The sequence below is a fragment of the Panthera pardus genome, unplaced genomic scaffold (assembly GCF_024362965.1).
Source record: "Panthera pardus isolate Hobbes unplaced genomic scaffold, ASM2436296v1 HiC_scaffold_21, whole genome shotgun sequence".
In the NCBI taxonomy this organism is placed as follows: Eukaryota; Metazoa; Chordata; class Mammalia; order Carnivora; family Felidae; genus Panthera; species Panthera pardus.
Genome location: NW_026526777.1, coordinates 58,563,085 through 58,576,573, shown reverse-complemented (window position 1 = coordinate 58,576,573; position 13,489 = coordinate 58,563,085). Strand labels below are relative to the sequence as shown.

At 43.1% G+C, this 13,489-nt stretch overlaps 1 protein-coding gene across 1 annotated transcript in view; it reads left to right on the top strand.

Annotated features, from left to right (window-relative positions):
- POU2F1 (POU class 2 homeobox 1) overlaps positions 1–8,594 on the top strand; it is a 76,289-nt gene extending 67,695 nt beyond the window's left edge. The window contains exons 15-17 of the mRNA XM_053909494.1: positions 2,765–3,107; positions 4,098–4,186; positions 7,654–8,594. Coding sequence (XP_053765469.1) covers positions 2,765–3,107; positions 4,098–4,186; positions 7,654–7,964 — 743 coding nt within the window. The 3' untranslated portion in view covers positions 7,965–8,594. The remainder of the gene's footprint in view (positions 1–2,764; positions 3,108–4,097; positions 4,187–7,653) is intronic.
- The last annotated feature ends 4,895 nt before the right edge of the window (positions 8,595–13,489 follow it).

The following is a 13,489-nucleotide window of genomic DNA, read 5'->3' as shown; positions in this document are numbered from 1 at the left end:
GAATGTACAATCATACAGCCACTTTGGAAAACAGGGCGGCGGTGTCTTTATAAAGATTTTTAGGGTTTTTTTTTTTAAGTTTATTTCTTTCTTTTGTAAGAGAGAGCAAGCCGGGTGGGGCAGAGGGAAGAGAGAGAATCCCAAGCAGGCCCTGCACTGTCTGGAGTCCTCTTCCAGCCCAGGTTAACTTTGCTGCTGACCTTGACTGGGACTTTCCGTGTATACACATGGGATTTCAGGAGAGTGACACTGAATGACCTGCCTGAAAGTGGCAGTGGAGAGGGAGGAAAAGCCTGTTTTAAGCCTTTGACCTCGAGATAAGGGGTCTTCTGGAAACGGAGGGTTTCGCCTTCTGAACTTTGAAAGGGAGGTAGTGTCCATAGTTAAAATCAGGGTAGATAAGGTGAGACGTCGGGCAAGAAAAGATTGAAAGTACATTGAAATGTCTTAGTAGTAGAAGAGAAAGGAGAGAAGACATTTACCTTTCTAAATAGAATCTGTTACAGGTGTCAAAGTGTGACTCTGCCCAACGTAGGACCCAGCACTGCATCAGAGGCTCAGTGATAGAGTGATCAGATAGGCTTCGAACTGCGAAAATAACGGAACCATGATTATCCGCGTAGACGTAGTTGTACTTAGGGACGGCAGCAATAAAGGAGGAATGGTATATATTTTTGAGAAGGGCAGAAAGAGGAGTAAATGCTCCCCTTTTGATTAGCAATGAGAAAGATATGTTTACCGGATTCACTGAGACCTGTAACACTTTTGTGCAGTAGTATAGGGGGCGGGAAGAGTAGTCTCAATACTGAAATAGAGAGGTCTAATTTCCTCCCAGTTCTGTGATGTGTGAAAGCAACATTTCCTTAGAGTTAAAATGAGAAAAGAGTTGAATTCTAGGTGTTCTTAGTATCAACCAGAAGAAGGCTTGAAAATAGTCTTTTAGAAGGGCCAAACTGAATTTTTTAAGAGTCTTCTTGAGCTTAATGATGTATTTTATCACCAAAAAGTTACCTTTACATTAAGATCTTTGTTCCAATGGTTTGAAATATTTGTTTTGATTGGTCTGGTTCTTCTATAATGTATCAAGTCTTTTATACCTCACAGAAGTATTATCCTGAAAATTTATAGATGCTTTTTGAGTCCTCTATCCTGAGAAAATACCACTTAGGTCCTGCTTTATACATATATATGGTTGGTTATCTACTAGAACATAGTAAGTTTCAGTAAATTAAGTTCCAGCTAGTGTAGGCAGCCTGTGTTTGTGATATGTGGCATTGCTGATAACTGAAATAAAAGGGCCTGTTCTCTCTTGCCTCTCTAAATAGCATCAGAATTACAGCTCACTGGGGACGGCTGGCATCTTCTACTTTGTGGAAGGTTTTCTATCCTTTGACTGCCTTATGAGTCATTTCTACTTTAGGCAAAGAGACTTGACATTCTTTTCATCACACTTGCCTTTGTGACTCAACAAGCCTGACTTCTAGACGTATTTCAGACTTGTGCTACCCAATACGGCAGGCCCTAGCCACCTGTGGCTTTTAAGCACATAAAGTGTAGCTAGTTCAAATTGAGATGTGTTATAAGTATAAAATACCATTTTCAAAGAGTTAGTATGAAGAAACATCAGTACTTTTTTGATACTGGTTTCATGTTAAAAGGATAATATTTGTGGATATATTGGGTTAAATGGAATATAATATTGAAAATAATTTAACCTATTTCTTCCTGATATTTTCAGTTGGACCCCTAGAAAGTTTTAAATTACATATTTATTGTGTTTCTGTTGGACAGCATTGATTAAGTAATTCCAGTGAGTGTGTTTCAGTGATGATATTTGTAATGTCAATCACTCGTTTGTATACAAATGTTTGTTGTTCTCCTTATAACAAAAAGAAATTTGGCATCTTGATTTTTTAAGGTCTCTCAACAGTTTCCTAGAGCTTCATTTTTCATGCTTTTATGAGATTCATAATATATTTGTATGTTATTGTTTCATGAATAAGAAAATATTTACCACAATAGGCTTTTGGAGAGCTGGTTTTTGTTACAGAAGAACTACTTAGACTTTTCGGTGCAAAGAAAGCATCTAGACATAGGCTCTTAGTTATTTTCATACTATTTTCACATGTTATTATTGACACTTAGAAGAATATGTAACTTTTAGTTCTTCTTGCCTTCATTGTGTTGTTTTGATTTTTCTTTTTTTCTTTTAATTGTTTAATGTTCATTTCTTTTTGAGAGAGAGGGGGACACAGAATCCGAAGCAAGCTCCAAGCTTTGAGCTGTCAGCATAGAGCCCAATGCGGGGCTTGAACCCACGAACCACGAGATCATGACCTGAGCCAAAGTCGGTTGCTTAACCGACTGAGCTACCCAGGTGCCACAGTTTTGATTTTTCTATAGAGACAACTCTATCCAAGTAGCTTTTTTGCTCATATGTTTCTTCCCCAGACCAGTTGTATTCCATAGTCAGAGCTGCTGTGATTCTTTATGTTCTGAATAAGAAATTGGACATGGAAATCTGTGTTCTCTGTTTCTTTCATGGCTGCTTTATTGCTCTTGCCTCTTAAACCCGGGTCCGTGGTTTTGGTTCTAAAGTGTTTGTTTTTGTGGTTAGTTTCCATAGAGACGCAAAACGAGGTTAATAAAGAAGGACACAGAGGTTCCTGGATGGGAGATTAGCTTGTTCACAGTTGCGTCCAGAGCACCGTTCTTCCAGAAGCAGCCAACCGAAGGGCACTTTCTCCTCTGGTTCTCTCTGCAGGCACCACAGACAGCACCTCCAACAACACTGCCACCGTGATCTCCACCGCGCCGCCAGCTTCCTCCGCAGTCACGTCCCCCTCGCTGAGCCCCTCCCCGTCCGCCTCGGCCTCCGCCTCCGAGGCATCCGGCGCCAGCGAGACCAGCACAACGCAGACCACCTCCACTCTGTCCTCTCCTCTCGGCACCAGCCAGGTGATGGTGACGGCGTCAGGGTTGCAAACGGCGGCGGCCGCTGCCCTCCAAGGGGCCGCGCAGCTGCCGGCCAACGCCAGTCTCGCCGCCATGGCCGCCGCCGCGGGACTGAGCCCAGGCCTGATGGCGCCCTCGCAGTTCGCAGCTGGGTAAGGAGCGTTCGCACCTCGGTCGCCCCTGAGAGACCGCTAGAAGGCAGTGCTCCCCGGAGTCGCTCGTAGGGGAGACCGTCTCCATCCGAGATGCATAAAGCAAAAGAAACCCTCTTTAGAGCCATCAGCTCTTTGGAATGGGAGGCTCTGGGGGGGTGCGAGGGCCTTCCTGCGGCCAGACTCCGCTTTCTTAACGCTCGGGGAGGGCGGCCATCCTCCCGTCATTTCCAGGTGAGGACACGGAAACCAGGCCACCAGAGCTGATCTGCCCCAGCGGTGGGGCCCGGACGGAAGCCCACAATTCCTGGCTCACTCTTCTGCATTCTCCACCTAAGCTCTCTCAGCTATCTGCTTTCTGATTTTCAAACATGGGCAAGATGCAGAGTAATAAGATCCCCAGTTTTTTGTATTATCGAACAGGAAGGATTCCTTTTTCAATATGTGCCTTTCTCTGGCATCTTTTCGTTTTGTTTTGGGGGGAAAAAAAGAATGAGGTAATTCATTTTTTGTTTTTAATTTTTTTTAATGTGTATTTATTTTTGAGAGAGAGAGACAGACAGGACGCGAGCAGGGGAGGGGCAGAGAGAGAGGGAGACACAGAATCCGAAGCAGGCTCCAGGCCCTGAGCTGTCAGCACAGAGCCGGACATGAGGCTCAGACTCACAAACCATGAGATCATGACCTGAGCCGAAGTCGGGCACTTAACCTACTGAGCCACCCAGGCGCCCCAAGAATGAGGTAATTCGAAGAAAAGTCAGCATGACTCTGCAGGTTTTAGGTTTTGTGTGGATCATATCCTCGTTTCGCTTTGTACAAGTAAGCGTCAAAAGAAGGCAGTAACCAAAGCTTATTCTCACAAGGAGAATAACAGATATTTCCATGTACTTCCCCAGCTGCATTTTCCTTTTTCTTATTCCTTTGGGTGTATTGTCAAAATGACAGATGTGCCTACATTGTAACAAAGTGACTGCTCTTTTGGACTTTCAGAGGTGCCTTACTCAGTCTCAATCCAGGGACCCTGGGCGGTGCTCTCAGCCCGGCTCTCATGAGCAACAGTACACTGGCAACTATTCAAGGTCAGTAGAATTTTGCCCCTTACTTAGACCTTTGGGTTTGTTTGTTTGTTTGTTTGTTTGTTTTTAATGAGGGACGTTTGCTTTGCTAGAGGTAAAGGTGATGGGGAAAGGTGGTTGAATTGACCATGCTAACTTGAGGACCAAGAAAATGTCCTTGTGAAAAAAAGGACTTCTACAAGTCCTTCTACTTTCTACAAGAAGTATAGGTGTTAATTTGTAAGAACAGCAAATATGCTTAGTTTGGAATATTACAAAAAAACAAATAAAATAACAGGAATTGTTATGCTGATATTTATCTTCTTATGTGAATAGACTTCGAGGCAGAATTTCCCCCTGATAAATTCATCTAAGTAGTCATCCAAGACCCATCCCCACGTAAACACCACCAAGATAAATTCCCCAGTCCCCAGCCCCACCCCCACCCCCACGTATGAGAGCCACATAGGAGAAGGTCCTATAAGGATTATCCTTGGAGCACATTATATAGACTTCAAGAGTACTTTTAATTGTTAGGTTCTGCCCTTTGTATATCCCCATCAGTTCAGAATGTATATTCTCTTGGATTGTCTCTTTTCCAAGCCCATTGGGTCTCTTTTGGCCTTCGCATGCTATCCAGTCTAAAATGGGTCTAAATCCATTCATTCCGTATGTGAAGGGTTTGCCTTATTTAGCTTCTGAGCTTTATATGCTAAGATGCTATGTTACGTGACTCAGGAAAACAATTTGAGACATCACTATATAAATCAGAGAGAGAGAGAGAGAGAGAGAGAGTGTGTGTGTGTGTGTGTGTGTGTGTGTGTCTTAAAATTTGAATGGTTCATACTTATATGAGAGCTCCTGGGGCCAAAAATAAGCTCTTAGCCAACCTCAGTTAAGATTAGTGTTTCATGGATGATATCTCTGCAGTATACTATAGAGAATATGACTTACAGACAAACCTAAGACATGACTTAGATTAGATTACACTTCTGGGTTTCCTGGACCCAGTTTCAACATGCCCCGCAACACCAAGCAAGCCTTGCAGGCCAGCAGGGTATCTGAGACTTTAACTTAACTCTGACACTGTCTACCTAGAGATAGCATCAGATTCCACAGGGTAAGGGCTCAGTCCAACCAAACTGTTCCTCCCTCCCCTTCAGACACCAGTGGTAAGCCCAGGCTATTATTACCTATGCTTCTGACCAGCTACAGATTGGCGGTTCCAACAACCTTTTCCTTAGATTGATTCTGTTACTTGGCTAGAGCGGCTCACAGAACTCAGGGAAACACACTTACCAGTTCATTAAAGGATATGATAAAGTATGCAAATCAACAGCCAGATAAAGAGATACATAGGATGAGGTCCCAAACAGAGGAGTTTCTGTCCTCAGTGGAGTTTGAGGTCTGGCTCAGTGGCGCATAGAAGTATTCTGGTTCTCCAGGAGTGGAGGCTCTCCAGACAAGACCCCAAAGCTGTCCCCCTGGGTTTTTACGGAAGCTTCATGACACAGTCATGATTGACTAAGAAGTCATTGGCCTTTGGCTGATTCAGACTCCATGTCCCCCTCCTATCATGTGAGGTTGGGGGTGGGACTAAAAGTTCCAACCCTCAGATCACACGGTTGGTCCTAGGGGCAACCCGTCCCCGCCCTTGGGTGGCATCCAAAAGTCACCTTCACTGATATCAAGACCCGTTTCATGGTTTTGGCTCTGAAGTGTTTTCAGGAACTGTGGATGTAGACCAGATATATCTGAGAAATACCAATTTGGTCATTTAGATGGCTGAATACATATTTCTTCTAAATATATTATATATTTCTAAATACTCTTTGTATATATATTAGAATGATTTCTTCTAATATATCATTAGAATGATTACCTTACATTATATTGACTTTCTCCTTGATGAAATCATATATAAAATTGATGGTTAGAGCCGTAAACCTTTTGGTATACAAGGATTTCTTTTTGGCATAAGATTTGTGATAAATCACTTTTGCTCTTACATGAGGAAACCTCTGGGCTTTAGTGATGCTACAAAGGCAAATGCCTTCCCCAGGGCACAGCTGAATATAAAACAAGTACTGTCTGGGAATATCTAGAACTATCCTATGCCCCTGAACCTAGAATCTCAGAAAACTTAAAGCTGCACCAAATCTCACCGATCTGTGCTCTTTGTATGATCATGTCCAAGTCAGTCCCTCTAGCTTTCGTTATATATGAAATCAGCCCAAAGTTTTTAATCTAGATTTATTGGAATTTTACTTTTTCTTATTTTTTTTATTTTAGAGAGAGTGTGAGCAGGGGAGAGGGATAGAGAGAGACAGAGAGAGAGAATCTTAAGCAGGCTCTGTGCCCAGCTCGGAGCCCGACGTTGGGGCTCTATCGCATGACCCTGGGATCATGACCTGAGCTGAAATCAAGAGTTGGGTGCTCAACCCACTGAGCCACTCAGGTGCCCCCTCCCCCCCAATTTAAAAAATATTTATTAAGTAATGTCTACACCCAAAGTGGGGCTCTAGCTCAACCCCAAGATCAAAAGTCATACGCTCTTCCGACTATGCCAACTGGGTGCCCCAGATATCAACCAAATGATGCCATTAGAAACCCCCTCAAACCTACATGTGAAAATGTAGTTATATGGGTGGGAGGATATTGGAAGGGTTGCCAGATAACAGAAAAAGATACTAAATGAGAGTGCCAGTTATTTAAAAGTAAAGTCCATTAATGCCTTCTGTGGAAGAGTAATTCGGGTGCTGTAATGGAACAGCATTAAAAGAGCAATTCTCATGCATGGAAGCAAGTCCCAACCTTGGATAACCCCCTGAGGCCACCGCGTCCGTACATCTCTACTGCCCTCCTCATTCTCCTTTGTGTAAGTCCTAGGAATCAAATGTGATGCCTCAGCAAGTGAAAAATTAACTTCACCTTACACCGTATTTGGTAATATGTAATTATTTTAGAACTAAGGTCATCTTGAAAGGTGGTTCTTATCTTGTCCATCGTACCAAAATGCTCAAATTTATCAATAATGCCAGTGAGTTTGATAAAAGCTAATTATATTTTACTGCCCCCATCACCGTAGCTAGTCTGTCTTCTGAGTGGAAGAGGGTTACAATCGGCAACCTTCATTAAAAACAAAACGACCAGATTTAAAAATACTTGCAGGAAGATGGAATAGAGTTGAGGTTCTGAGATGGCAGCGTAGCTCTGATTCATTAGACAGTTCTTAACTCTCCCCTCTCCCCTGTCCTGCTTGTGCTCGTTAAATTAGTTAGAATTTCAGCCTATTTAGGTGCTTTCAAAATCATAAGGAAACTTCGTTTGCTGACAGGATGGCAGTATGTGAAGAACACAAGTCAATTAAGGGCTGCACCGTTTCCACCTGGGCTGTACGAAGCCTCAGCACCCTTGATGTGTTACTTGGCTTCTCTAGAATGGTTTTAACATTCTCTTTTCTGCCTGTTTGGGGGGGGTTTTGTCTGTAGCTCTCGCTTCTGGTGGCTCTCTTCCAATAACGTCACTGGATGCGACTGGGAACCTGGTATTTGCCAATGCGGGAGGAGCCCCCAACATCGTGACTGCCCCCCTGTTCCTGAACCCTCAGAACCTCTCTCTGCTCACCAGCAACCCAGTGAGCTTGGTCTCCGCCGCCGCAGCCTCCGCAGGGAACTCTGGGCCTGTAGCCAGCCTCCACGCCACCTCCGCGTCCGCCGAGTCCATCCAGAACTCTCTCTTCACGGTGGCCTCTGCCAGCGGGGCCGCCTCCACCACCACCACCGCCTCCAAGGCACAGTGAGCGGGGCCGCGCGGGGCCTGCCACCAGCCTTTGCCACCTGCCGCGCGAGTGGCCTGCCAGCCAGGCCGAGACTGAACAATGTGATTGGCTTCCTCTTGCCATGTTTCAACAGCAAGCAAGGGAGAGAAGGGAGAAAAGGAGAAAAACGCCTACCAGAGGAAAAAAAAAAAAAAAAAAAAGGATGGAGACAGGACAACATTTGCCTAATTTTGTAATAAAACACTGTCTTTTCAGGATTGCTTCATGGATTGGAGAACTTTCTAACCAAAAATTAAAAAAAAAAAAAAAAAGCAGAAACAAAAAATCAAAAACAAAAACATAAGTGAAAGGACTACTTATCATTTCCAGCAGTCATGATGACAAGTTAAGGTGGGTTACCAATTCCGATATAGGAAGGGGATTTCTTGTTTGTCTAAATTTCTTTTTTTCTTAAAAAAAAAAAAAAATCATTTTTATGGGTCTGTTGTACAGGCCAGTAAGTCATAACAAGGTGTTTATAATCGTATCAATTGTGTTGGGGGTTCCTTTCTTAACTGGTACAATTTAGGCAGGCCTGTATTACTGTATCTCTATTATTATTGTTGTTGTTGTTATTGTTTTTTATATATATATATAGTTTGGACATGTTTATCTCTTGCTCCTGGATCCTACTTCAGTGAGCTCCCACACTGTGGGGAGGGAGGGTTTGGGGGTAAGGGGAGACTTACGTTCTTAACTGCGGGGAATGTTCTTGCTGGTTTCCTTATCCTTGATGACTCTTACAGAGGTGCTAGAAAATTATTTTCTTTTGCCACTTATGCAAGAGGCTTGGTGCAGAAGCTGATGGCAGTGTGTGCAAACACTCCCGCTCCACACACGCCCCCTCCCCCATCAGGTGGTGCCTTCGGAGCACTTTTGTGTAGGAAGCGATTCCTGCTGAACTGTAGCTCTCACTCACCCCGGATCATTGAATGACCCCGAGGCCCAGATCCTGCGGTGCAACGGGGCGGCGTCTGCTGTCCGTGGAGACGGCCGCGTGTGTCGCAGGGCAGGATCTGGTTCCGAAGAGCAAAGACTACTGCAGACACCTGACTTGGTGGTTCTCCTGATTCCCTGTCTCCTGAGAAATGCTCCTACTGTTGGTGTGTGTGTTTGTTTGTTTCCATTTTGTGAAAGTTTTTCATTCAGACTTCCTTTCATTTACTTAGCAGAGAGCGAATTGACTTCTTGAAATCGGGAAGCTCCTCCCCTCTGTTGTGTTCTGAAGGAACTCCCCTAGACTGTTGCCATCGAGTCCGTATCCCCCAAAGAGGTGTGATGGGAAGAGTCTGAGGCTCCCACCTTTTCCGGTGGCCGCAGACTTCCTTTTCGCTGGACGACGTGTAACGTCCTCTAACCTTAAGACTCTCCTTGCTTCCCTGACTGGAGAATGCACTTACTAGCTGGGCACGGGGTCTCAGAACCTTTGAAGGACTTTGAGCAGGAACTTTGCACACACCTCAAGTGTCTCCTTGGTTTATTAGTGACGCTCCAGCTCGGTAGATCGGAACGGCAATACACGTCTCGCTATACGCTGTAGAAAGTGATTAGCTTCCGGAATTGTTTTCAGGGTGTTTCTAGACGATGCAAATGAGCCCGTCGAAAGGAAGAGTTTATGGAAGTAGATGAAGAGGAATGAGGGTAACTTGGAAATTCAGTTCCCCTTTGCGTCAGCGTACTATTATGATGTTTTGTCTGTCCCAGAACATTTCCCGGACGACTGGATCCCTGCGATGCGGCTCGTCTGAGCCCCCGCTCTTATTGGAGATCAGGTTCCCGTCTGGTATCTGTGGCTGCCTGCTTTTATCTCCAGTGGCCCAAGACTGCACTTCCCCCCCTTTGGAGCTAGGGTCTGAGAGAGAGTGGACAGGTCGTTTTCGTTCTGATTGCTCTGCTTATGTCCCCGAGAGAGCTTGGAGTCTGTGTGTTTGTCTCTTCACAGTGTTGGGAAAGGCAGTGATACAGATACAGCGTGTATTTTTGTGTGTGATCGTCCAAGGGGGAGACAGGCACCTTAATATTAAATGGCCAGAAACGGATTTAGTCCCTCTGTTAATTTTTCTTTTGTTGCTTCTGTCTTCCTGTTTTATTTCACGGAGTATTTAATTATCAACCTAAATTTCCTCTTCTCACCGTTCACCTTCCCTAAAATCCCTCCAAAATCAGTGAACTGCAAGCAGGGAAACTAACAAATGTCCATCCACCTTTTTTTATGTGTGGTGTGTTTTTTTTTATGTTGTCGTTTTTTTGTTTGTTTGTTTTCTTTTTTTAACTAAGCTTGAACCAAAGTCGATTTTTAGCAAGCTGCTGTACTAATGGACTAGTTTATAACGTGCATTTCAGACACATTGAGGAGATAGATGCTACTGACAATTTCTTGTTTCATTTGTCTTTATTTTATATAAAAGTTGCTGCTTGTTTTAATCTTTTATGTTGGTTAATTGTAATATCCTCTGGGCAGACATTAACTTGATTTTAACTAGTGTATTTAGTTCGGTGTGTAAATAGAATGGCAGTGTCGGTTACTAATTTTTCTCTCCTCCATCTTCTCTGATGTTGTTCAGTTTAATCTTGTATCCCAACTTGACATCTCTAACTTTAGTCTGTGCAAATGGTTTTAGGGCTATCACTAATAGTAGCTGCCCATTATAAATGAGTCCCCCCCCGGGAGTGGTAAGTTAGGAGGAAGGATTCAGGGAGGGAAATGCTGATACCCACCGTCCCAGATTAGAGGTTATAGCATTAATTTCCCAAAACTGCTGCCAAAGGAAGTGTGGAGTCCTAAGAGACTCAAACCCAGTGGATTAAAAGGAAGGGCAAAGAAAGGCTGTGCTTGCGTGTGTGTTTTCCTGTGTGGTTCAAAAGATGCTCCCGCTCCTAAACAAGGTTCACCAACGGACTTTAATGTTTTAAAGATACTAAGCTTTAAATGTCAGGACGATGGGCTTCTATTCTCTGCCCTGTCTGTGTTCTCTAGTCAGCCTGGGATAAGGGGATTCTGCCTCTTCGCGTGTGTGTGGATCACTTCATGAGGATAAACCTTAAACCAGCATAAAAACCCGTGCTTAAAAGAAAGAAATCCTTAGACAAAGGTAACATTTAAAAATGTTCTCGTTCTTTTCTTATTTAAAGACAAGTTGTAAAATGAAAGGTACATTTGTACGTGTATACAGGAAAACACTAAAACAGTTTGTTGATAGGTATTTAGCTTAAAATCACTCCCCACCACCATCCCTGGACATTTTGCTGGTCATATGGCTTCATGACTCAACCTTTAGTCCTTTTTTACTTTATATTATAGTTATCATCTCAAGAAATGCTTTTTGAATTGAGTGAATCTCCTAAGCTAAGGTACTCAGACTTGACTTTGAACCACCTTATATGGGAAAGTCTGGAAATGAAGGGGGCCATTTGACCAAAAGGAGGTGTTTGGTAGTTTCTGCATTTCTAAGCGTTTGGGCCAGATGGGTCATCAGAACTCATTGTACATTCTTCTTCTTCACCGCCCCCCCCCCCCCCGCCATGTTTATGCAGATTTTATTTCCTCCCTGAATTTGGTGAATACATACTAAACCAAAGACTAATTCTGAATGCATTTATAGTGATACTATATTTCTGTATTTGCCCATGGTAATGGGCCCTCCCCAGGGAGTGGTGAATGTAATTGAATCCTGCTTATCACAAGCAGTGCAATTTGGTCATGAACTTTATTTATACCCTGTGTGAATCTGAAGGACAGAGCAGAAAGACCTAGAAAAGGGCTTCTTATTGGAACAATATTATTGTTCCTGATTTAAGAAATAAGTTGAGTGCTACATATTAGTTTAAATGTTTCCGAATTACATAAGCAGCTTTTTAGAATTAACACAATGTTCATCTCTATTACCTGACACAATACACGCTTCCTTTTATTTATCTGATAAGAAAGACCAATACCATCCCGATTTACTCAACTTCTTACTCCAGCAACGGAACCAAAGGAATCCAACTTTCATTTCGTGTAGGACCATACCTATTTGTACTTCATGGTAGCATTATTAGAAGTTAACGATCCTTTTTTTTTTTTTTTTTTTAAGGGAAAATAAGGTTAATTAAAAGACTTTTTGTGAGACGATGCTGTTTTGTTCTACATAATTCATTCATTGTTGGGGGAAAAAAAAAAAGCACAATTATACCTCTTTTTTATGTTATTTTGCCCTGTTATCCCTCATGTATTTGGGAAGATGGGGGGATCTTGTCTGTATTATCCAGAAGCACAGATATTTTCTTGACACAAGATTTAAGGTCAGCCCAATCTTTAACATTAAATTTTCTCTTTAAATTGCTGGGAAAGCTGGATACATTTGCATATATAGGAAATCATATTTGTAGATACTTGAAGCTCCAAACCCTGATAGTAAACATTGCAGTCAGTGTATATAATAAACGTACAGAAGAAACTCTTTGTAGTTCATAGTCTACAGTTGTTCCCAATCCATGTCATCCTCCCCAAACTTTCTTCACCGAGAAAAAAGTAAACCCGTTGAGATAGGAAGAAAAGGGAGAAGTGCCAGCCGGGAGACGTCCGGGTGCACTGAGCCCCAGGGCTGGTGGGTAGCGCTGATGGGGAGCCTGGGGAGCCGGTGGGGAGCTGGTGAGGAGTGGCGCCTGCCCAGACCTCCTGCTGGCAGTATCCGCCGGGGTCAGACCCCCTAGGGGCACCCCAGAGGTCAGTCTAGGGTTTGATAACCTTCAGTCGAAGAAGAGCCTCAACAGTTCATGATGAGATTTTGGCCAAATTCTTTTCCATCGATTCAGCATCTAAAATTGATGAATTTAAAGTTCATTCTTCAAACCGTGTTTATTGCAGCTGAAAATATTAAAAGACCTTGCATGCTACCAAGAAAATGGCTCTCAAGACCTGAGATTTAAAGTTATTCAAATGGGCAACAGTTGATGGATTCATTTGATCATAACCATTGATGAGTTCATTTTGTACATGCGCATAAAAAGCATTTAATGTATGACACTGTTCATCTAATCATAGCCCTGGCCATTTTGAAGTCATTTTCAGTCTTAAAACATCTTGAAGATGACACTTTAAGATGGTAAATCTTTCTTAGCATTTACCTTCATTTTTGAGAAGGAAAAAGAATCTTTGCCATTCTTTTAAGAGAAATAACTAAGATCCGCTATTAGGCAGGTTGGCATAATGGCGCACACAGTATAAATGTGAGCTTGAACAGGAGTAGGATAAATAAACCGCTTTTATCATTAAAAGCTGATACCAGCCCTGTTCTGCCTCACTCTTTCGTTAATCCAAAGAGATTAAATGGGACACCCGGGAGATTTCCAGTAAGATCATTTGAGAGGATTTCATCAGGAAGGCAGGGAATGTGTTGTTTCTCAAGACTTGTCCAGTTTACACCCAGATTTCCATATGGTTTGTGAGCTGTTGCTTTCTTCTAATTGTCCTCATTCGTGAAGCACTTAGGTCCTCGTTTTGGCTCTGCTTCTCTCCGCCTTTT